Source organism: Prosopis cineraria, unplaced genomic scaffold, assembly GCF_029017545.1.
Source record: "Prosopis cineraria cultivar Desert tree isolate PC_DT_omini unplaced genomic scaffold, ASM2901754v1 PC9, whole genome shotgun sequence".
NCBI lineage: Eukaryota > Viridiplantae > Streptophyta > Magnoliopsida > Fabales > Fabaceae > Prosopis > Prosopis cineraria.
In genome coordinates this window covers 31,843,026-31,868,612 of record NW_026555340.1, presented here as the reverse complement: position 1 = coordinate 31,868,612, position 25,587 = coordinate 31,843,026, and the positions used below count along the sequence as shown (strand labels likewise).

General features: G+C 31.5%; 2 protein-coding genes across 6 annotated transcripts; one reads left to right on the top strand and one right to left on the bottom strand.

Moving 5' to 3' along the window:
• Positions 1-3,752: 3,752 nt before the first annotated feature.
• Positions 3,753-11,978, top strand: LOC129320546 (uncharacterized). Of its 5 annotated transcripts, none has more exons than XM_054966051.1 (15): positions 3,753-3,949; positions 4,117-4,205; positions 4,434-4,500; positions 4,593-4,708; positions 5,340-5,406; positions 5,562-5,610; positions 6,179-6,264; positions 6,476-6,720; positions 6,834-6,889; positions 7,577-7,662; positions 8,033-8,125; positions 9,123-9,450; positions 9,673-10,208; positions 11,157-11,391; positions 11,468-11,978. In XM_054966051.1, the coding sequence occupies exons 4-15, from the start codon at positions 4,677-4,679 to the stop codon at positions 11,716-11,718; spliced, it is 2,064 nt and encodes a 687-aa protein (XP_054822026.1). In that variant the 5' UTR covers positions 3,753-3,949; positions 4,117-4,205; positions 4,434-4,500; positions 4,593-4,676; the 3' UTR covers positions 11,719-11,978. The 5 variants fall into 5 exon arrangements, with proteins under 5 accessions (XP_054822026.1, XP_054822027.1, XP_054822030.1 ...); XM_054966052.1 differs by having other exon boundaries at positions 5,340-5,425; XM_054966055.1 differs by having other exon boundaries at positions 5,332-5,406.
• A 559-nt stretch (positions 11,979-12,537) lies between these two features.
• LOC129320547 (ras-related protein Rab11A-like) lies at positions 12,538-15,595 on the bottom strand. The gene is made up of 2 exons (XM_054966057.1): positions 15,199-15,595; positions 12,538-13,319 (listed from the first exon to the last, which is right to left on the bottom strand). The coding sequence occupies exons 1-2, from the start codon at positions 15,426-15,428 to the stop codon at positions 12,872-12,874; spliced, it is 678 nt and encodes a 225-aa protein (XP_054822032.1). The 5' UTR covers positions 15,429-15,595; the 3' UTR covers positions 12,538-12,871.
• Positions 15,596-25,587: the final 9,992 nt, after the last annotated feature.

Below are 25,587 nucleotides of genomic sequence, written 5' to 3'. Positions count from 1 at the left end.
TCTGTAGCTAGCCTAGGGAAAATGATGTTTCCCCAATTCCCCTTCCTCCCCCCCCCAAAAAAAATTTTCCCCCCTTTCGCTTTTCCCTTTTGCCAAGTAAAGCATTATAGATTTAAAAGAAATGCTTAATGTACATTAAAAAATTTAAGATATTTTTAATATTTTAAAGTGTAATTAATATATTTTTAAAAAATATTTTTAATGAATAAATTACTTTATATTTATTTTTAAATGAAACATTCTATTAAATAAAAGTAAATATATAAATTAATTTAAAGAGAGTTAGTTAATTTATTGAAGAGTGAAATTTGATTATAAGTGCCTTAAATCTGTGAACCCAGTGCATATATATTGCCTGATAAAATGCCAATTCAAACTAAATTCTTAAAAAAATTGAAGAAGAGACTTCAACTTTGGTAAAGGTTTGGGACTTGGGAGTTAACCTCGCAACTACATTGAACAACTTTGAAGACAAACACGAGTAGGGCAGTTCGAAGCTGGTGGACAAGATTCGCATTCATAGCTAACAACAAAATCAACATGTCAGGTGGTTCTCCTCCACGACAGTTTCTTTATGCTTTAACAAGCAAGAAACGATCAGGGACCTATGTGAGAAACTAGACTCCTGCAATTCCCTAGCTACTCAGTAGCACTAACTTCAGGCAAAGCTAAAACTTTTGTTTGAGAAGTCAAAATAGCAAAGCATATGATAATTGAAGAAAAATTTTACACACACACACATATCATTAATATATCATGAATATTTCAATGTATATATTCACGTTTAATTTAAAAATAAATAACAAAAAATAAGCATATATTTTTATTTTTTAAGTTCTATTCATTAATTTTTCATGATATAAAAATAAGTAATTATCATATCTATGATGTAATTTTTAGCAATTTTTTTAATATAAACTATTATTAAATTGACAAAGATTTTATCCTTCTTATAAGCATTGAATAATTTAAATGTATTCTTATGCTTTAAAGTTTTGTTCAATTTAAAAAGCTTTATTATTTACTCACTAAATTTATTATTTAATTATTTTAATTGGTAATTGTAGTAAATAAATATTTGTGATAATGCTCAATTGTCACAAATTCTTTATATCAACGAGATCTAAGTATATCATAATAAAAATCATTCATATAATAGATTTCAATAGCTTGATTATTATAGAAAATATTTTTTTCTAAAAAATATATCACAAACATGACCCTTCAACTTTTGGATAAGTAATTTTGTGATAAATATCAAATACATAACATTCAATATATTTTAAAATTTTTGTTGTAGTGCTTAATAAAATTTATTAGTAATAATTTTTATAATTTCTTTCATCAAATATAAAATAAAACTAAAATAAAATAACATCAATATTTTAAGAGCAACTGTAACATTATTTTATTGAAAATAAGTAAATTCTGTAACAGCTATATCTTTATACTACTAAAATAGTTGGACTATACATGCATAAAAAATTTCATATAAAATTGAAATGAGAATTTTATCTAATATCTCAAAATTTTTATAATATGCCAATTCAGAAAGTTGAAAATATATAACCCCTGCATTTTATTGAGAAAAATTTAAAAGTTAAGAGAGCCATGGTCCAATTGAATTTTATTTAGTGTCTCAAGACTTTCATAATGGCCCTTACTGGTCTCCCTTATTTTCACCCTTGTCTCCATTCTAATTTATAAAATATTTTTAGATAAAATTATATATATCAATAAAAACTCATTTCATATAATTTATTACACCATTACTTTTCTTAAAATAAAAATATTCTTCATTTAATTTTAAAAAGAGAATACTTGAAAAGAGAATTGAAAAAGTATTATTACTAAATTTTTATTTTTATTAAAATATTTTATATTTTAAAATGTTGAAGCTTTCCAAAAATATTTTATAAATTGGGAGGAAGGAAGCATATTGTGGACAATGCCAATATACCAATATACACACATACCTTTCCTTGAAAAAAATGCAAGTCAAATCATCCAACTCTGATGCCTTGATAAACTAAGACCTCGTTTGGTATGATGGAAAATTTTTTAATGGAATTGGAATCAGAATTGAAATTAAAATCAAAATAAAATTGAGTTTTAAAAGTATATTTGATATGAAGATGAAATTATAATATAATATTAATTTGTACATGTACTTAAAATAAGAAAAGACCAAATCGTCCTTTTTTTCTCAAAATTAAAAGACTTACCTTGTTATAAATAGACAAAAAAGATGAAAATAGTGGGGTTCACAAATTAAATTCAAGGGAATTGAAGCAATTTCATGATCAATATGATGAAATTGAATTCTCTCATTTTTGGTGAAATTAAAATTTTTAAAAATTACAACTCTTGCATATCAATCAAGTTTAAATTAGTATTTCATTTCTGATTCTATTCTCACCTTATCAATTCAATGCTATTAAATATGGCCAAGAGTTTCGACTATTTGAAGGTTCCAACAATTGATCCAACTGTTCAAATCATTTTACCTAAGCTAAGCTGACCACACCAAGAGGCAGGAAAGGTTTCAGGTTCATCACGCCATATACAAGCAAAATATTTTTAAGCTGTTTGTTAAAAAGAACATCACATTTACTTTTGACCGTTATTGTCTTGAGATAGTGGTTGATGGGAATATTTCTTTTTATGTTCTTACATAATTATTGTACCTTTTTGCAGCTGAACACATTTTTTCACCAAAAAAAAAGACATTGCAAATCGAGTGAAACTTAAAAAATAGTTTTCATCCCTCATGATTACTTTTCTAGCCACTCCTTCTTGATCATTTTAATTTGTTTTTTAATACAAAGCTACAAAAAAATCATGTTGCAAGAGTGCATAAATCAGGTGATGTTAGATTTCATGAGGGATTTGCATCATAAAGGCGGTTGGTTAAAAATATCAAGATTTGAGTTTCCTTGAAAGGTTTAGTGAGCGAGTATGTTGACACATCTATTCGCTTTTCTAGACATGTGTTCGAAGTTAATAATCCACCTTTTATGACAATATCTCTAACTCTATTGATATTTTCTAAAAAAATATAATTATCAGAGAGGTTATGCTGAATAAGAGAAAAAGCTTTCATAAAATTAGAATGAACATTAATTTTAGTGAATCGCGCATTCCAACAAAGGTGAAGCCTTTCTAAAATGCTCAAAAGTTCTGTCGAGGTGCTAGTTTAATGGCAAAGGTATTTAGAAAATTTTGTAACCCAATTATCTTTGTTACCCTGAATGATGCCATCACAAGTTGCAGCTCTATTAGAATTAAGAGCTCCGTCAATGTCTAGATGGATCTAACTTGCTTCTCGGGGTTTTCATTATGTCTCTAATCTTTTACTATTATGGCTAGTCAACTAAAGATATTGACTCCTGATTGAAGCCTTATGTCATTGATAGATAAATCTTTTTACATCACACCTTTCAAATGTTCAACATACTTGACTGATGAGCTTTTGCCGTGGGGTTTTTCTTGTGATTTTTTTTAATTTGGTTTAAGTTTGTTTCGAAGACTAAACAAGCAAGCAATGGTGTCTCCCCGGTGGGCCCCCCGTGGGCTTTGGGGCCTTGGGATAGATAAAATCCCTCATCGTTGGGCTTGAAGGGGCCCAACTTGAAATGAGATTTACGAAACTCGGGCTAAGTCGGAGTCCGAGACCCACGTCACGAGTCCATGTCCGCCTTGTTAAAGAAGTGGCCATAGGCGAAATCTGCCTTCCATGGTTAACTGTCGCGTCAAGCAGTTCCAAAAGCAGAGCATGGGCGGGGGCGGGAGAGGAGGCAGGGCTCGCACTCAGAGAAAGCACTTCCAGCAGAGCAGAGAGAACGTCTGGAAACATCCTAAACCTACTCCTTCTTCCCAAAATGGACACGATAATCCTACTTGGACGCCCTTCGCTACTGAGAATTCTGCTTTTGATGAGTATTAGAAGGTGTGCTTCTCTTTCAGCCGGTTATTTTGCGTTTACTGTCCGTTTTAGTCATGTCTCTAGCTTCCTCTTGCCCTGGTATTTCCTGTTCCTGGTGGTGGATTTTTCATCACCTGAAGGAGACGGGAACCGGATGCTGCTCACATTTGAGCTTTCGGTTTGATCTGCAGGAGCAAAGGATAGTGGCCTCTGAAGAGTGGGACACATTCGTGGAATTTCTCAGAACTCCATTGCCTGCAACCTTCCGAATCAACCCCAGGTATTTGGTGATTTGCCAATTGTCTAACTCTGTCGAAGGGCTTTTGTCATTTACGGTCACGTTCTACTTTAAATTAATAGAATATAGGCTATCATTTTCTGTGAGTATATGATTATATATCGAATTTTCTAATTTCAAGCTTATTTGAATTGAGATTGAGATTGATTCTTCAAGTTTCTATTGATGCACAGTTTCGGTTTCATCTTTCCTTTTGTTTGGTCATTGCAGTAGCCAATTTTGTGCAGATATTCGATCACAACTGGAGAATGACTTCTCGCAATCTCTTCAGGCTGTGGTAAGGCAACTACGATACCTCTGTAATCATGTTTCCACTATCGTTCTCTATGCGTAAAATCTGTGTGTCTTGGCTGTTAATTGTCCCTATAGGTTGGCAAGGGCAATGAGACAGAGGCTATTAGACCATTGCTGTGGTACCCTGAAAATCTTGCGTGGCATACAAATTTTTCCCGGATGCAGCTGAGGAAGAACCAAACACTCGAGAGGTAAATAAATTCTGATTTGCATATGTTTCTCGGGTTACGGCATGAATTCATCCATGGCTACTGCTGGTGTATCTGTATCTCCAAGTTTCTAGTAGCCCATGTACTTTCACGGACGGGTAATGTCACGAAGCGTAACTGGATGTTACCATGCACATATCCAAATCCTAGTGCAAGTTGGTCTTATAACATTCTGACAGCATAAGAAGGAACTGATAATTATTTTTCTTTTCATTACATCCATCGTCTCCCAGTGCCACATCTTCTGTATTCAATTTTTTCTGCTTATAAAATCTATGCATATTCTTAAAAGATAGGCATTCAGATTAATTATGTTTTATTTGTATGATATGTGAATGGTTTCTTTTCATTGCAGAATGGTTTATTCATGCATGTGTGTGTCCAAAAATAGGTGGTAAGAATCCAACTTGCATCGCATGAAATAATATTAAAAAAGAGACGCGCTGGTATTAATGTATTGATGCATCAACTTGTATGATGATGCAAAGCCAGATCTTGCACAATGCTTGTTTATGTTTAACAAGTGTTTCTGCATGCATGCACGATGCTGTCAATTAGGTATTTTTAATCATTAACACGTCAATTCCTACTTCTGATTTCATTAGTCTCCCAGGTTCCATGAGTTCTTAAAGCTAGAAAATGAAATTGGAAATATCACACGACAGGAAGCTGTCAGCATGGTGGGCCTGTTTACATACTGTCAGTCACTCATCTAAATTATATAATTATGCTCTTATTTCTGGAAGCTGAATTGTTTGTTCCATGTAGTTTTCTTTTAAGCACTTTCCTTGCAACGGTTAATTCTATTTCACTTACATGGTTTGTTGCAATGCAGGTACCCCCCCTCATCTTGGATGTACATTCAAATCATTTTGTGCTTGATAGTAAGTCTATAGGAAAATAATTTTTTGTTATCTTGACTATGTCTGGTCCAATTTATTAAAATATAATAAATCCCACATCTAAAAGTAACAAAAAATATGAGAGGTATGTATTCTCGTAGTGAATCCTACTACCTAAGTAGCTTAAGCTACTTTGGTAAAATTGATGAGCCGCAAGTACAATTATATGCAAAAATCAATATGGTATTAGAGCCTGATGTCAAAGCTATGACAAAAGAATCCTGAGCCTAACAGCAACTAATTTGAGAACCCTATTGAAAAAAAATGAAAGAAAGAGAGAGAGAAAATGAAGAAGAGAAATAGAAAGAAAGAAAGAAAACAAATGAAGAAGAAGAAAGCAAGTAAGGGGAATATCAGAAATCCTGCATCTGAAAGTAATGAAAAAGATGACGGTGTTTGAGCTTGTGATGAATCCCAACCAAGTAGCTTAAGCTATTTTAGTATCATGGATGAGCCCTAAGTACAATCATATACAAAACGCTATTTGCTTTATTTATATTGCAAACTTAGTGCTTCTGAGTTTTGACAATTCTACTTTTCTTCTCTTCAGTGTGTGCTGCGCCAGGGTCAAAAACATTTCAACTGCTTGAGATTATACACCAATCATGTAAAGCAGGGTCACTGCCTGATGGAATGGTTTGTGTCCTTTCAACCACACAATGATGATTCTCTCTCTTTGTATCCTTTCCCCATTCAGTTTTTTTATTTTTTATTTTTTTACAATATATCAGTGAATGGAAATATCTTGATTTTCTGGACTTATTCAGTTGCTTTAATATAATATGTGCTTCCTCGAATTATACTGGATGTATCTGCAAAATTTTTATGCATATTTTTTCTTCATCAGGTAATGGCAAATGATCTTGATGTCCAAAGATGCAACCTTCTCATCCACCAAACAAAACGAATGTGCACAGCCAACTTAATTGTCACCAATCATGAAGCTCAGCACTTTCCAGGATGCCGTTTAAACAATGGTACCATGGATTCAGCTCAGCATATTAGCCAACTTTTATTTGATCGTGTTTTGTGTGATGTCCCATGTAGTGGAGATGGTACCCTTCGTAAGGCACCTGATCTTTGGAGGAAATGGTAGTGTACACTCTGGGAGAAAAAGAGGGGTTCTCTTCCCCTTTACTCCAACCTTCATATCCTTTTTTTACATTGCTTTTTATGTTGACAAGATCTGATTCGATTTCATGCAGGAACACAGGAATGGGCCATGGGCTTCATAGCCTACAAGTTCTAATTGCTATGCGAGGTACTCGTGAAAGTTTTTTTTTTTTTTTTGGTTATGGTCTAATGTTGTTAGGCTTGTCACGTTGTTTCTCTTTTATTGTGTGGCCACAATTCAAAAAGTGCTTTCGAGCTGAAGATTGATGAAAACTGATATGAAAACTCAATTTTTGTCTATAATTGATACTTTTGTTAATTAGTGGAAAGTTAAAATTTTGAACACTATTCATTCCTGACAACTTCTTTGGCATGGGTCAATTAGGTATAGTTTCAAAAAGAATATTGCTTGAGCTTCTTTAATCTTTTATTTTAAATTCACCATTATCACGGAACTAGACTTCTATGCTTCCAGAGTGGGTTTGCATAATAAACCGTTTTATCTTTTTGCATCTTTCTAGAAAACTGAGAACTTTGTAAGTCACGTCCTTTTTAACCTGAAGGACTAGACTAGTGATTCATTGATGTGCTCTTTCTGTTTCATATCTTCTGAAGATGAAATATTTATTCACTATTTCACACAAGTGTTTTTTTTTTTTTTTAGTTTAATGCTAAAATGACTGCCTCTTTTTTTGTTGGTTTAGATTATTAGTGATAGGTTAGTATAGTTAGGCTGCTATTATATTCTCCTATCATCAGAAAAGACTTGATTTTTGCCAAGTCTCAGATTCCATGACAATTTTGGTAAACTTATTAGCCATATTGAATATCCCAGGTGTATCTTTGCTTAAAATTGGTGGAAGAATGGTTTATTCAACCTGCTCAATGAACCCTATAGAGAATGAAGCTGTGGTTGCAGAGGTAATATGCTTTGAACCTACTTTGGTTTGGCAGATTTATGAGGTCTGTTATGGCTTGTGCACTTTCTGCTATAAATGCCTTGCATTTCCCAAGATCAATTAATGCATTTTTTTTTTTACATTAATATGATTTTGCCATTGATCCCCCTTTACATGTCAACTTTAGTAGTACTATGGACCAAGTGCTTTGTGCCTGGATCTATGGTATATTACATTTGCATTGGTATTTTTATGTGCTAATAAATATTTATATCTATTTCTGACATTGAAAAGCCATGATATATTATTTGTAGTATTGCTTTTGGCACTTTTATACACTTTGATCTTTTATAATGTTAATTGAATTTTCGTACTTCTCTAATATATTGCAGATTCTGCGGAGGTGTGGAGGGTCTGTTGAGCTTGTTGATGTGTCTCATGAGCTCCTACAGCTTGTTCGTCGGCCAGGTCTCAAGAGATGGAAGGCATGTGTTTTCAGTGGCCAATTCTTTCCTTGAGTTGCCAATGTTTAGCAGTAGCAATGCAGTAACAATAGCAGCAGTAGTAGTACAAGCAATATTTGGTAATGCATATGATTGCCAGTGCATGCAAAGATGATCATGCTTGTGGTGGAGTTATTTGCGATGAGATAGGAAATTGGATTATGGAATCCTCAAAATAACTTGGCTATCACCCTAGAATTGCGACTAAGTTATTAGGCATTTTAGAAGGTCTCATGCTTTGTTGGAATGTAGAACTCGCAAAAATTAATTTACACATTGATTCCATGGAAGTCCTTTCACTCATCCAACATAATTTCACAAAAATTAATTTACACATTGATTCCATGGAAGCCCTTTCATTCATCCAACATAACTTTGATCTTGTCTTTAGAGAAGTAAACAAATGTGCTGATATGCTCACACACTAAGTTTCTCATGACAATTCCGGTCTCATTATTTATAATGAATCGCCTCCAGGATGCAAAATCATCTTTTGGATTCTGATAATGACTTGGCTTTTGTAACCTCTACACGGTTTTTACTGTTGCCTTGTAAAAAAAAAAAAAGGATGATCATGCTTATCATCTTTCTGGACTTAAGGAGGAGAAATAGCCTGCTTGATATATTACCTATTCATCAAATTTGTTTTTTTTTCCCTTAACTGTGACAACCCTTAAGGCTCTTTCTTTTCCTCTTGGTTGTAAGTTCTTTTCAATCAATTTTGGACAGCTGTTCGTGGTTAGCTCATGGCAGGAGTTTGGACATTGTCTTGGTTTCTAATGTTAATCAAGTCACATCATTGTTGATGGGCGTGACAAAATAGTTTCAAACTGTCTGAACTCTGAACGTAATTTTTTTTTTTCCACTCAGCTTGAAATGTAGTTTCCGGCAGAAGCTTTTAGATTTTTTTGTGATTATGTTTGCTATGCTGTAGCATGCTTTTAAACACTTCTAAAGGTGTAAGAATATGGAGATGCAGGTACTTGACAGGCGCGTGTGGCTGGGGACTTACAAAGATGTTCCCAAGTCACGCAGAAGTGTAGTTCATCCCAGCATGTTTCCTTCTGGCAGAAGCTTTCAGAATCTTTTTGATAGTAATCATAATGTAGACATGCAAAATGATATTAACAATGGTCATAATGGAGATTCTGAAGATGGTGTTCAGGCAATGGAGAATCTTATGACAAATGAGTTTGCCGAGGAGGTTTCAGATTTCCCTCTTGAGCGTTGTATGAGGATTGTGCCTCATGATCAAAACACTGGAGCCTTCTTTATTGCTGTACTTCGAAAAGTTTCTCCCATGCCTCGTAATTTCACATGCGATGTGTTATTTCTCTGTCTGTCTCTTTTAATTTCTGTCAAAGATAGTCAAGAAATTATGGTTAACAAAGTTTAGTTGCTAATCTGCTTAAGTTGTAATGTTTCCCTTGTTCACATGCATTCTGGCATAGACCTGAGTTCCTGACTTCATTTTTTATTTTGCTTGGCATAATAGATGTGTGATTATGTTTTACTTTCTTCTTTTGCAGCAATTCAGGAAAAACCTAAAAAAGGAATCGCAAAGAAGCATGTAAAACCAGCTAACCTGGATATTGAGGATAATGAGGTGTTGCAGGTTGATTCATTAGAAAATACACGGAAGGACGTTTTGGAAGCAGTTTCAGTGGCTGATGTAAATGAAATTGAGCCCAACATTGTAGATTTGAGAGTTAGGCCTTCTGTTTCACATGAAGTATGGAACTCAGGGGAAGAAGCCCAAGAGCCTGACGACGCAGAAAGTATTGCAAAGATGACTCAGGGAAAAAGAAAGCTGCAGATTCAAGGCAAGTGGAGAGGTGTGGACCCTGTTATCTTCTTCAAAGATGAAGTCATTATTAACAGCATAAAGGCATTCTATGGTATTGATGAGCAGTTTCCATTCAAGGGTCACCTAATTTCAAGAAATAGTGACCCAAACCACGTGAAACGGATTTACTATGTCTCTAAATCAGTGAAGGATGTTCTTGAACTAAATTTCTCAGTTGGGCAGCAGCTAAAAATTGCATCGATTGGTCTTAAGATGTTTGTAAGTATACTTTAGTATTCAACAATTTGATATTGTTGTTGCTATGGCTATTGTTGTTGCTATCGATCTATATATTCAGGCTCCATATTACACTAAAATAATGCAGTAAATTTTCCTCACCCTTAGAAAAGGCTTTCAGCAGTGACAGGCTAAGATAGGCCCAAGAGGTAAATCTAGGCATAAGACAAAAATTTAGTCAAAACAGATTTTGATTGGTAAAAGTAGTGTGCTTTTTAATGATGTTATATACTCCCAATGCCCCTATTTACAAGATATCTTCTAGAATTTCTCCTTGGTCAACAATATAAGAGGTTTTGTCATATTTTCTAACAATTGGATCATTTTAACCCTTAGCTCCTTGAAAATTGTAATTAGGGTTTGGAAAGGAGTCTTCAATCATGCTTTTAATGAATAGGGGTAAAATGGAACGTTGACATACTTTTGTATCATTTTAATTGAGTAACAAACTTTTGTCAGTATGCATAAAATAGTTGAAAACAACTGAACGGAGGGAGTCATCAAGTACCTCAAGACTTTGGTCGAATGAAAGATTAGAGACGTACAAAGCAATTCTTTTTTCCTTTGAACATCCGGTTATAGCGTATGTCGAGTTGTTTCATACGCCTGGGCACTTGATTTTTTTCTGTCATGTTTCATCAACTCAATTGGTTACCGAAATATCTGTTAAATTTTATTGGATGTGCAGCATTGTTAGCTATATAAGTTTATTTTGATCTCTGGTAATTGGTGATCATAGATGTAACATGTGCAAAGTTCATCCAAAGCATCCTAGTGAAAAGTGAATATGATTGATTTGCGGCCAAAAAAAATGACAGCCCTTGACTTTTTACGTTTTTGATAAAATAGCCATCGACATTCTGAGACTATTTCTTTGATGATTTTTTTGTGAATAATCCAAGTGAAAATAATCACTTCCCCATCATATAGGAAAGACAATCATCACGAGAAGGTAACTCTGCACCATGTTCTTTCCGGATATCATCAGAAGGACTGCCCGTTGTTCTCCCATATATCACCAAGCAGATCCTACATGCATCTCCTGTAGACTTCAAGCGTCTTCTGCAGAATAAAGCTGTAAGATTTGCAGATTTTGTTGATGCCAAGTTTAGTGAAAAAGCTGCAAACCTTATGCTAGGATGTTGTGTGGTGGTTCTGGGTAAGGGTATGTGTCACCATGCTGTCGAGAAGGTGAATGGATCAATAATTCTCTTTATGTGGCCTTTTTCTTGTTACTGCAGGGAACAACAAAGCTGATTTGGAGTCCTGCCAGGTGGATGAGTCAACCATAGCCATTGGATGCTGGAAGGGTAGGGCCAGTTTGACCGTGATGGTTACTGCAACGGACTGCCAAGAACTGCTTGAGAGGCTACTAATACGTCTAGACACAGAACATGGCTCCTCTGCGCTTGTAGACAGACAGTCGAATGTAGAAGATGAAGGAGAGTACTTGAAGGGCAAAACTAACCATGTAACTAACGGAAGTTCATAGGTAAAAGGTACTGTTAAAAAAATAGGTTCAGTTTTTATGAATTTTTTATTTTCCAATTTTCAGTAGCAGTGAGTATAACAAGTGAAGGAACCTTAGAGCTAATACTCAAGGAATTTTATCAAAAGAATGTCAAGTTATTTTCTACTAGGTTAGTGGCATTTAGACCAGGTTTTTAGTGATGGTTTACATCCTCCTTACGCTGCATTTGATGGGAATGGTGACTTTTCGGTTCGCTCACCTAGATATTTAAATTGTGTCAACTCTGGTTTTCCTCGTGATATCCTTTAGAATTTTATTTTAGGCTATTGCTTCACATTTGTTTTAACATTCAAAAGCGCACTTCCTTTCGTGGCTGCGTCTTTTGGGATAGGAGAAAAAAAATTGCTCCCCAGGGTTCAAATTTACAAGGAAAAATTACATATTTCATGCAAGTAATCTAAGAGTCTAGAAAAATTACAAAATTATTTCAAAATCACATACAATTTACGGATATTATCAATTTGTTTTTTTTTGGCAATTTGTCATATTAAAATTGTCAATTATTACTGGATTTGTTAATGAAATTATTCAATTAACATTTAAATGACAGTAATTGATAACTTCAATAAAAATTGCTTGTGTCTAAGAACATTTTTTTTTCAATTTATAAATAAGGATTGCAAAAAATTTTTAAGGTGAATCAAAGTATGCACATTTAACAGATTCTTGGGATGATTGAATTGTGCGAATTCTAGAAGTTTATACCCGAGAGCCCATTTATCATGCTTGCAATGAAAATCATTTGAATGAAGTTTTCTCATGAAAACATGATGCATAAAGTAACCATTTGAAAGACTGGATAATATGAAATTGTAGAAACCATCCATTTAATTCTTTTACAAAAACTGATAGCAAACATATCAATACCCCCTAAATTTTGTCCTTAAAACATACCTCCAAGCTTCGAAACAATTCCAGCCAATCCCTCAAGTGGAAATCACGGAAGTTGTGCTGGGTAATTAACAATGACTTTCATCTTTAACTCTGCACTCAATGCTAAAGCATCATATACTATTAAGTCATTCAAATTTACAGAAAGAAGGGGCACCAAACCTTCAAAATTTCGTAATAGGAACACGATCGTTAATCTGATAGATTGAAAACAAATTTTAATTCAGGATGACTGACAACACGTCTTCGTCTTGGCTGGGACTTCCTGACCAGGACCAGGAACAATTATCTTCTTGCCCGAAAGGGATGCTGAGTTGCCGTTTCCTTGATTTTCACCAGCAGTTAGGCTGTGTTTGGTGACAATATTGAAAATTTCTGTCAACACAGTCATGAAGGCCGCTTCAACATTAGTCGATTCCAGCGCAGAGGTCTCTAAGAAAAATAAGCCTTCTTTCTCGGCAAATTCTTTTGCATCCTCAGTGGGTACTGCTCGCTGGCTCTCAAGATCACTTTTGTTTCCTATTAGGATGATAACGATATTCTTGTCAGCGTGGTTACGTAATTCTTCCAGCCATCGAGGTATATGATCAAAACTCTGACGTTTAGTAATGTCGTAAACCAACATTGCCCCAACAGCACCCCTGTAGTATGCACTCGTAACTGCTCTGTATCTGAACAATGAGCCGTAATCAGGAAACAGCAGCAACTTGGAAATCATCTTACTTCAAAATGCATGCAGGTAAAAAAGAAAACCCAGCTGACTAAATAGCTATGACAAAGGGGAAGGCACCTGCACCTTTTGTGTCAAAAGATGTAATTCAACCAGAACAAAAAGCTGAAATTAAAATCATATAGTATTCGAAAATTCAAATGCTGATCTCACTGGACCAAGTAAGGCATTATGCATAAGTTGCTCAGCCAACTTTACCGAGATGTAAAACGACAAGTAAAAACCAGTCAATACCAGCTCCCTTTTATTGTTTGTTTTCGTTGATACTTTGGTTTGTAAAGAATCTGAAGGTGCATGAGTTTCAAGACTTATGTCATGCTACGGATAACAAATTGCTCCAAAAGCTCAACCCGATTGAGAATGGCAAAATCTAGATGGTAATTGAATAAGAAAAATAAATCGATGTTTTCGTAAGCACTAAGTATTGCATTTCGCTCACTCTCGTACAGCATGACTAGGAATACAGTAAACAAACTATCAGAAGCATGAGCAGACATCTCTGATCTCTATGCAACCTCCTCCTAGAAAGACCAAAACTACACACACTCTGCATTTTAACTTTTCTCTCTCTCTCTCTCTCCCTCTCTCTTTTAATTAAAATACAGGCAAGTCATTGAAGTCAACCAACTGATAACAAATCATCAATCAAATCCTATAAAGGCAATCGATTTGCCAAATAATGTATGGTAGCCTAGAATACTACTGCAAGAAATTAAAATAGTAGGATTAGACTCAATAATTGAATTCTACACACTCGCTAGAATATATAACATGTGGCAACATGAATGATTATGCCGTAAGTTACACATCATGATCAACATTTGGAACAAAAACTTGTTTTTTCCGAAACCAGAATGGGAATGGAATGATCTACATAGAATGTGCGACTCCCTTATACATGGAATCACATTCCACTTCATTTTTATGTTTGGTATCTGAAATTGGAATGGAATGGAATCATACCAATAAATAAATATATAAGCAACCAATATAATATAGATACGACAGTTATAGCTGCTATAAAATGTTACATAGTCATCCATAAAGGCAGAATGTAATTTCCCAAAGAATGTAACTTTATTGAAATCCACGTCATTCGGGTATGATATGGAAGTAACTGAAATGTTTTCACATAAAAGTACTCATAGTCATATAAATCCTAAGTTACCGGAATGTAAGCCAGAATGAGTCGTCGGCTTAACTGTTAAGAATAAACCACGTAATTGAATGAGAGATGCATGGATTTTTTTTTTTCGTTTTTTCTATTTGCATTGTTGTGTAGTTGTATTTAAATCGCATGAAAGGATCAATGATTCATTATTCATTAAATAATCTTAAAACATGATATTCCTTTAATTGTAATTATAAAATGTTGCACATAATTGTAACCATATTTTCATCATTTACATGCAAAGACAACATAAGGAAAAAATTGATAATTTACTTCACTGGCCTTTTCTTTTCTACGCCTGAATTTATTTCAATAATCTTAGATAGGGATATACTAAATGTTACCCCAAAAAAAAAAATTGAAACTACAAATTATTCTCTCCGCCGCTGCTTTACACTAAATGATCCGCTCCCGGCCTCCCGCTATTAGAACACTTAAGTGCAGGAAGAAGGAAGTTCACGCGTTAGTAAACGATGATTCAAAAAACATAAACGCAAGTATTTTCTGAGTGGCTTTGCGAGAATCGGCGAAGACAAGCAGAGAAACGATTTCAAATTTTGAATTAAAAGAGCTCGACAGTGTGAATAACTCACGCGAGATAGCATCGATGAGAAGGAACTGGAATAGACATTAGAGTTCAGAAACGCACCGTTCTTGACCAGCGGTGTCCCAGATCTGAGCCTTGACAGTCTTATGTTGAATGACTAAAGTCCGAGTCTGGAATTCGACGCCGATCGTGGCTTTGGAATCCAAGCTGAACTCATTTCTCGCAAACCGAGCTAGTATCTGCGACTTCCCTACCGCAGAGTCACCTATTAGCACGACCTTGAACACGTAATCAATCTTCTGGTTAGCTTCTCCATAGCCTCCACTTGCCATTTCCAAAGCTCCTCTTCTTCACTGACGAACACAGAGATCGGCGACCGCTGACTCAGAAATCAGCGGATCTTTGCTTCTCCGATTCCAGTTTGTCAAGAATGTATCCCCCAGCTCCCAAGATGGAACCAAAAACCGCCTTCGTGAAAAGGTGAGGCTCTTTGGCTGTGGCAAATGAACTCCGATTTAAATATCTAATAAAATCAATTAATGATGTTTTTTATGTCAATGAAATTTAAAATAAAAATTAATCTTTTAATTTTTTAATTTTTAATTCACTTGTAACTCAATTTGTGACTCAATTTTTTAACTATAACTTATCTATAACTCAATCTCTCAACTTTTGAATCACTTATAAATTAGTTCCTGAGCTTTTATTAATTTTATTATTTCATGTTAGCTTATATCTCACATCGATAAGCAAGAGGAGGGTATTTTAAAATAATATATGAGTATTTTTTATCCTTCTTATTTGATAAAAATTTAAAAAAAATTAAAAAATAAGGATTAAATTATAGGTGAATCAAAAGTTAAGGAATTGAGTTATAGCGAGTTATAATTGAGAGATTGAATTATAAGTGAGTTAAAAATTAAAAAATTAAAAAATTAATTTTTTAATTTAAAATGATGTCCTCTAGCGGTGATAGTTGCACACGCCAGCAAAAAGGCCAAGCGGATCTTAACAGGTGGCACAAAAGTATTGGATGGCCCTTCTTTTGAACCTCATTTAAATAAATAAGATGCACCGCCACATTTATGTTACATTTAAATAGATAATATTTAAATAGTATTAAATATAAATTAATTATGATATTAATAATATTAAAAAAATTAAATATATATTCTGTTATAAAAATAAAATTAATTAAAAAATATTATACAAAATTTTATTTAGATTATTTGAAACATTTTAATAGGATAGGCTATAATGATGTAGTGCACCTAATCTACTTAAATATTTTTTTAATTTATTTATATACTTTGTTTACACTTAATTTGAATTAAATGCATAATTTTATTTAAAACCAAAAAAATTACATAATGAAAGAATATAAATCACAACATTCAATAATAAATCTGTATACTTCCATGTTTTATTATATGGATGTTTGGAGGTTATTATATGCAAATTAAGGAATGTAATAAATATGGAAAAATATGATATATTTCATTAAATTTATCTCTTAATTTTCTTTCTCATTTTTAGCGAATACTTATTTTTTTATAGTCTTAACTTCTTTAACATTCTATTTTCAAATTTTATGCCTCACTTGCCTCTCAATTTTCTCTCATTATCCCCATTATCCTAACGTCCTTGTTGTCTTATTTAGTTATGTTTAAATTTTAAATTCTCACCATTAAGAGTTATAATTATAAATTATGATACATCGTAAAAAATATTAGTTCACACATTATTCTATTTGTAGTTGCAAATCTATAATATTTGTGCGTATGGATTTCAAGTGAGAGAAATCGATTGTAGAAAAAAATTAATTAAGAATACATAACGATTATTGAATAATATTTTTTTGAAATTAATTTTGATAACTGAAGATGTTTGGATGATTTTTCAAAATCAATTATAAAGATGGGGCAAAATAGAAAATGATCAAATATTGGGAATTAATTCTCAAATGGAGAAAAAAAAATACCCCTCCATTAGAAAATATAAAGTATTTTTTAAAGGATTAGATGCTAAAAATATTTTAACTTGTTTCTTTTTTAAAAGTATCCATGATAAATAAACCACTTTATATTTCTTTAAAATGAAACATCCTATTGAATACAGGTAAATATAAAAAGAGATAATGTTAGTTTAAAAATAATTAATTATTTTATTAAGGATGAAAGTTGATTTAAAATATCTTATAATTTTATAAGGAGGGAGTAACGTGTGCCAAATGAAGTTTTGAAAAGCAAGTGAAGTCTGTAAAAATTAAAAATATTTGAATAAAAATTTTTAAAATCATAATTTTGGGTTCAAAATTGATGCCCAAGTCTTGAAAAAACAGACAGAAAGAAATTATTGTAGCCTGATTTTTACAGTGACTTGTGCCAAAATAGGACCCCCATATCAAAATTTTTTACCATATGTTCGTATCTCTTGATTGTTTGATCAATCTGAGATCTTGTTCGGAATTTCATTTGGTCGATTTAAACTATAATTTATAAGCTTAAAAACTAATTAGGAGTAAACAAATATGTTTGGATAGTGGTAGTTGGTACATGAACTTTTCTTTTTTAATTATACTTATGCCAAAAGCTAGATTCTAAAACTTTTACACCGGTTACATTGAAATATATCCAATAACAACATTTAATTTATTTTAATTTTTTTTGGATAAACTATTTGTCTTTTTATATTGGGAGAGTGATGAAAAAGTTTCAAATGATCAATTAATTTAAGTTAGGTTTTAAGTGTCAAAATTTAAAAATGTGCAAGTCCATCTCTCAAATTTGCAACTGTGTTATAATAAATTTGTAACTTATTTTTAAAATTTTAATATAATTAAAGAATAAAAAAATTGATTGAGTTGCAAATTTTTAAAATTTAACACTTGAGATCTAACTTGAATTAATTGATTCTTTTAAGACCTCTCTATCATTTACTTTTTACATTTCCTTTTGAAATTTGAAATTTTTATTCTTTTTATAAATTTAACATTTTTATTATTTGTGACTTATATACACCCACATATATGTGTGTGTATGAATATTTTCTCTTCAAATATATCTAATTAAAATGTTTTGTACATTAATATTTTAATATTTAAAACTATTTTATACATTAATTATTTTATTTTTATAATTATAATTTTAATATTTTTTTTAAATTTATCAAATTGCATACTTATATGCACAGGTGTGAGAGTGGGAGGAAGGAGGGACGGAGACTAGCCCATCTTCTTTTTAGTTATTATATATTTAAACTATTTTTTTAATTATATCATCAAGTTTCAGTCTATTAAACTGATTTTTTTAAAAAAATAAAATTTAAATATAAATCATATTACAGTAATTGACTTTTAACAAAGCTTTAATTTGCAAATTGTAGTTTATGTAAAATGTAGTTTTGCAGACATTTATCTAAACAAACTATTGTCTGTGCAATTGTAACTCAATTTTTTATAAATAGGCTGGTAGATAATAATTATCAGTGATTCATTAATTTATCAAATGTAAAACAATATTGGTCCCTGAAAAACTATACAATCAGTAATCTTATGCGTATTGTTCTACTACGATGCTTTTTAATTGAAGGAAAGTCCAAACCATTCAATTTTTGAACTGTTCATATCATTGTTCATTCATTTTCGTGTAATCTGATCTCAACTTTTTTTCTCGCACCAAAGCTCCATCTTTTATAGGTTTTTTCTTTTTTTTTTTTATAACGCCTATAAATCAATTCATAATTTAAATGGTCTCAAAACTTTACATTTAAAACTATATAATTGCCGGGACAGGCTAGTTTGAGGGGTTGTCCATAACTCATCCTGTCTTCTCTAAAATAGGTCAGGCCAGCCTGTACCTATGTGTAGCCCATTTTGACCAATTTTAAAATAAATTAAGCTAAGTTGATCAGATTAATATTAGTTGGTATAGCTTTTTTTTAGGAGAGATTATTAAAAATAAAAATATGGTGAAATTGTGAAAGAATTTTTCAAGACTAAAAGCCGTTTTACTCATATTCCATTTAGCATTATGCTTAGGTTTGGGGGAAAAATGTTTAACACTTCAGCTAGAAAAAAACGCTGCACTTCAATGAAAGCACAATTCCAGAATTTGAAGCCCCTTATCATTTCAAAACATAAACTAAATTTCAATATCTGAAAGCTATCAGAATCAAAATTTTATCAATTTATTTTTATCAAGTGGCGTTCAAGAATTAAGAAGTATCCAACCATATTAATTGAATAAATTCAACAATCAGGCTAAAATTCATAAATATCTATCGGAAGAGGTTAATAGAAGAAATCAAAACTACAGATGTAAATCAAGTTTGATGGATTATGAATTGTCTGCTCACCACTACTTGTATCACACATTTAAAATATGTAGTCTTGTTATTCAAAAATATAAAATATTTTTAATTAAATCTCGTCTCTTAATAAAATAATTATTTATTTTTAAATTAATGCCATGTTTATATATTTATTCATATTTAATAATGCATTTTATTTAAAAATAAATATAAAATAATTTATTTATGATGAATACTTATGAAAAAAGTATTTTAATTATACATTGAAATACTTAAAAATGTTATATATCTTTTTTAATATCTATCTCCTTAAATAGGAGAGAGTGAATTTTAAACATTTAGAAGTTACTGCTCACTACAATGCATGCCAATAATTTTTTGATATAACATCTATGCCGGCATCTCAATCTTTTAGTTAGAGTCGGAAATAAGGGCCGGACTTGACGGGCCTCCCGTTTAAGCCCGTTTTAATAAGGGTTCGGGCTTAAAAATTTGACATTTTTTAGGGTATCTGGGCTTCGAAGCCCGACCCTTTTAAGCCCTAAAAAAGGGGGCTCGGGCCCGGGCGGCCCGTGAAGCCCGTTTTACTATTCACAAAGTATTATTTTCACCTCTTTCCAGATAATGTGCAAATATTGATTTGTATTTTGTACCAGCAATTGGTTGAATTGTTTTGTGCCATTTTATAGTAATTTTTATATTTTATCTTGTGATATATGTATAGATATATATTTGATAATAAAACAATTTAATTAATAATTATTGTAGGTGATGATGAAGAAGCTGCAGAAATAATTAATATTAAGCCTCCGCCTCCATCTTTCATAAGTGGACCTACATCTGAGGATTTTAATATTTTATTTATGGATGATAATGAGGGAGATCTTGATTACGATTGATGATGATGTTTGCCTTCATCTTATTTGGACTTTTAAAATTTTTGTTCATTTTTTAGATTATGTGAGACTTTGGTTTGATATATGTTAAATTTTAAAATATTCTAAATAAATTTTAATGTTAAATTTTATTTTATATTATTTTATTTTTATCCGGGCTTACGGGCCCGACCCTGAGCCCTATGAATAAGGGCTGAGCTTTAATTTTAGAATAAAATTGAGGTAACCGGGCTTTAGGGCCGAGGCCCATAAAGGCCGGGCCCATATGAGCCAAGCCCATATGGATTAGGCCCGCCCGTTTACCAACTCTACTTCCAGTCCCCCTTTTGACTCTTCCAAGCTGCTCACTTCCTCCTCACACATCTCACTTATCCTTGAATGTTCCAACTTAGTGTGCGTTTGGTTTTTAGTTTGCCAAAAGTTCATTTGGTGAAAGTTTATTTGGGAAAAGTTCATTTGGGAAAAGTCAATTTAATGAAAGTCAATTTGGATATATTTTTTCAAAAGTCAGTTTGATACATTGAAAGTTGTTTGGTTTGTGATAGTGAAATGTGCTTTTGAATGTACAATTACAAAAAAGGACATTGATTTATAATGATTTATAATTTTTATTATACAAATGTAATATATTCAAAATATTTAAAAAATGTAATAAAGATTATAAATAACATAAATTTTGATCTATAATGCTAAAAATTTGATCTCTAATTATTTATATTTTTTAATTTTAAATTTTAAAAGATGTAATAAAGATTCGTAATTTTTATTATACATTAATGCTAAAAATTAACACGATTAATTACTCAATTTATAATACTAAAAAATTGATACCTAATTATTATTATTAAAATAATAATTATATTTTTAATGAATTAACTATTTTTTAAATAAAAAAATAAGAGATTAAACTTATGGTAGTATGGTCAAATAACATCATACTTTTCAAATCTACTTTTCAAAAGCTTCAGATAGTTACGTTTCAGAAATCCACTTTTAGCTACTGTTTGAATGTACTTTCAGGATGTGCTTTTCTGTCAAATATTTTACCTAAACAACTTTCAACTTTCTGAAAGTAAAATTTTGCTTTCTGAACGTGAAACGGAGGAAAACCAAACGGACCCTTAATTGCACCATCGCGCGGTAACAACCACTTTATCATACACACGTAGTGGAGAGAGAAAACTCATTGCCCCAATTTAACAAAGACAAAAAAAAAACGCTTCATCATCCACTATCCATATCACCAATTGATGTTAAATATTAAAATACTTTCTTCTAAAAATGGTATTAGTAAATTTAAAAACAAAAAAATAGTACGAAAGCTTATAACATCTTTTAAATAATAAAAAACTCATAAAAATTTTATTTGAAACTGCAAAATATATTAACTCGCATTTTTTATTACTTATATCAATATCTATATTTCCATTAAAGACAATCATATTTAAGAAATAGTCAATGCTAAATATGAATACCTTTCTTCATAATGATTTGTATCTTAATTCATCATATTATGATGAACTTGCCCATTCTATTAAATTCAGTTCTTATTATTAACCCACCCGAACAAATATTGTTGGAATAAAGAGGTTGAAAATAACTCAATTTTAAATGAATTACAAATCTTGCAAAACATTGGGATTATATTTAATGGATAAAGGCCTGTGGAAGAAGTCTACATTTATTGAATGGATTTGAATCCTTCTGAATGCAATCTGCCATTTCAAATGAAGAAGAGACACTTTTCATGCCTTTTATCATTTGCAATGGCAATAGATAAGAGTCAATGACAATCCTTATCAAGTGTTGGTATTTATCTACCTAAGCCTGTTTTCTCTCATGGCTAGCCTTATGTTGCTTTTTCTAAGGTCAGATCAATGGATGAACTTAAAATACTTATACATAATGCAGCTTTTAAATTGAAGGTTGTCACAACAAATGTTGTTTTTAAGAAAGTTTTTCAAAATCTCTAGTGAACTCATTTTTTTGAGAGTAGCAAACGAGATTGCATTCATACTTAGACTATCATTGCCTATTCAGTGGTAATATACATTTGAGTGATTATAGATTCTTTAGACTGTCATGCTTTGTATGTCATCATTATAATATATTACTTTAATAGAAGTTGTAACACACCAATTTTTTTTTTAATAATTTAACTCAACCATAGTTGGGTTACAGCCACCCAACACATTTTTATATCAATAATTTCAATATAAAATATTTTATAATTGGCTTCAACTCACACACTATAACATTTCAGATAAATTTTTACCTCCCACATGCCATTAGGCTAAATCACATTTGTCCATCCTTATACTCCCAACAAGTAAACTAAATCACATTTGTCCATCCTTATACTCCCAACAAGTAAAATAAGCAATTTAGTCAATTTTCAACACAAGCCAGTTATTTGGCCTTATAATCATGCCATTTTAACCAATCCAAAGTAAACCAAATATTAAAATTACAGTCATCCAAATTATACCAAAAATAGAAATAGTTTGAAAGGCATGATTACATTTATATATTCATATAATTGACAATAAACAAAAAGCCCTAATATTGGCAATATAACACATTATAAATCATAAATTAAATACCCAAAAGAGACAGTGGATCTATACCACTAAGCCTCTGGGACTCCTCCACGTGTCACTCGTGGCTCTTCTCCTGAAAATTGTTAACCACATAATGAGACTCAAAAGTCCCAGTAACCAAAGCCAATTTATGATAGTGTATACAAACAGTCAAGTGTGTGCTTACTAAGTGAGAATTAAAAATAATATAATTCCAACAAATATAAGAAATATTACAATACACACAAACAACCATCCTTATATCCCTCCATTAACCTCGAGCCGTAGCCCTCACTCGGTGCTAAATTACCCGGCCAAAGGTAGATTAGCTCGAGCCCTTACAAACCACCTATTGAGCTCCAATAGGGGCATACCACGTGGCACATAAATACAACAACAATAGCAAGTCTCCCAACACCTCCCACACTAATCAAATAAATTTATAATAATATTGCACAATTATATAATATTACAAAATTTATAATTTTCTCAATAATCACCCAATTAACAAGAAGTAACACTAATCACAAATTAAAAGCATGGTTACCTTGTGGCTTTTTCAATAAATTATTCCTTAAAATTTCTCTCTCACACAATCTTCACCAGTAATACAATCTACAAATAACATATTATTTATAAATATTAGTTTCAATTTTTGAAACTAATAAAATAATTCTAATAATAGAATTAAAAATATAACATAATTTCTAATCTCAATCTTAATACAAATCTATAATTAATACTATTAAGTATAATTTTTAACTCCTCTTTTAATTATCAATAAACATTAATAATCTAAAAATCAACTTCTAAACTAATTTCTATTATCAAAATTTTCTTTTTATTTTATAAATTCGCACCTAAAATACTCAAAAATTAAAAATTGAGTCTCTAGCTTAGAATCATAATCCTATAGCCATAATAATTCATTTCTCATCCCAAATAATCATCTAAACCTCAATAAATCAACATATATTTTCAGATCTAGTTTAGAATTTGATCCATAAGCCATAAATTCAAAGATCATCAATAAATTTATACTCTAGAACATTTATTATACTACTGACAACCTCAAAAATCATATTTATTCAACATAAATTCATCCCTCTTCCAGATCTTAAATTTTCTACCACTACAAACTCAGAAACCAAAGAAAAAGGATAACTAAGAAAAAATTTTAGAACACTTACTTAGTCTTGAAAAGCTTAAAATCACACCCTGAATATCCTATTAAAAACTCTTACCTTAAAAATTTAGATATTTCGCACCGGTGACTCGCGTTCTCTCCGCCTCAGCTCGCGCGCAGGAATGAATGAGGAAATGAAAGAAGGTGAGTTTTTATAAAAATTCAGTGGGTCCCACATATTTTTTTTATTCTTTTCTCTCTCTTCTTTCTTTCTTCTTCTTTTTTTTATTATTATTATATTTTACTGTTGAGGCGGCGGCTGTGTTCACGTTTTCTTCCTTTCTTTCTTGTTTTTACACCTTTTTTTTATTATTATAATAATAATTTAATAATATTATTTTTTTTAATTATTTTTTTTAAATTATTTTTTTTTTAAATTTCTATTAACTCAAATTAACTATTAAAATTTATATTGGGATGTTACAGAAGTTGCAATCCTTATTAATTAGAATCTTCTACTTTCACTTGATGTTCCACTACCTTAATAACAACATATTTCACAACATATATTTAGTGTTTAAATTGAAAGAGATAAAAGTTTGGAAAATAGAAGATTACAAGAACTAATAAAACATTGATAAAGTAGACAGAAAGTAACATAATCAAGAAATGGGTCAAGACAATGGATATTGAATTCACAACATATTAAAAGGAAACTATAGTATGTGTACATTCATTATGTACTAATTACTTACAATTGAACTGTGTTTAGGATATAAAAAAATGACTGATAATTGTATCAATAAATAAATTCAAGTAAACATGACCCTAAATAGAAGACCCATTTGCAAAAGGATTAGCCAAAAAATGCAGAAACTAAAATATCAACAATAAAGCATCTTGAAAACATCTTCATATGCAGCGATAAGAACCATATGAATGAACTCCATATGTTTCTCCTCCAAAGAGATAAACAAATTCACTGTCATTAGGATTGATTGAATTAAAAATCACGCTACTAACATTTGCATATGTCTTGATCACCTTCTTTCCTACATATTTAAACTCTTGATGTTAATGAACAACTAAGAAGATCTTATCCAAAAAAAAAAAAACTAAAAAACTAAGAAGAATCATTACTAATTATAAAACAAAGGCATCATAGTGTGACACACAACATTAACATCCTCATGCCCTGTACTATATCTATTCAATGTGTCAATAGCTAAGTCATTAAATAGAATGCATTTGATCTAATTATCCCTGTATTCAAAACCAATGGAGTGAAGAAAAATATTAGGTCAAGTAACAAAATTATAACATTAAAATTTTGCACCTTATAATAATTAATAGACCTATTATCTCTCATAAAGAACTTCAATTTTGGCTTGAAACCATCTTTTCTCTCACAGAGCTTGAATTGATTCATCTCATCAACAATTTCAATTACACTTGAAATCAAACTAATAGATATATATCCACAATTGATTTGAAGATATTTAACATGAAATGCATAATTCAACAAACTATGATAGAAGATTACCTGTGAAATATCTCTTTTCAATCAGTCTCTTTAGGA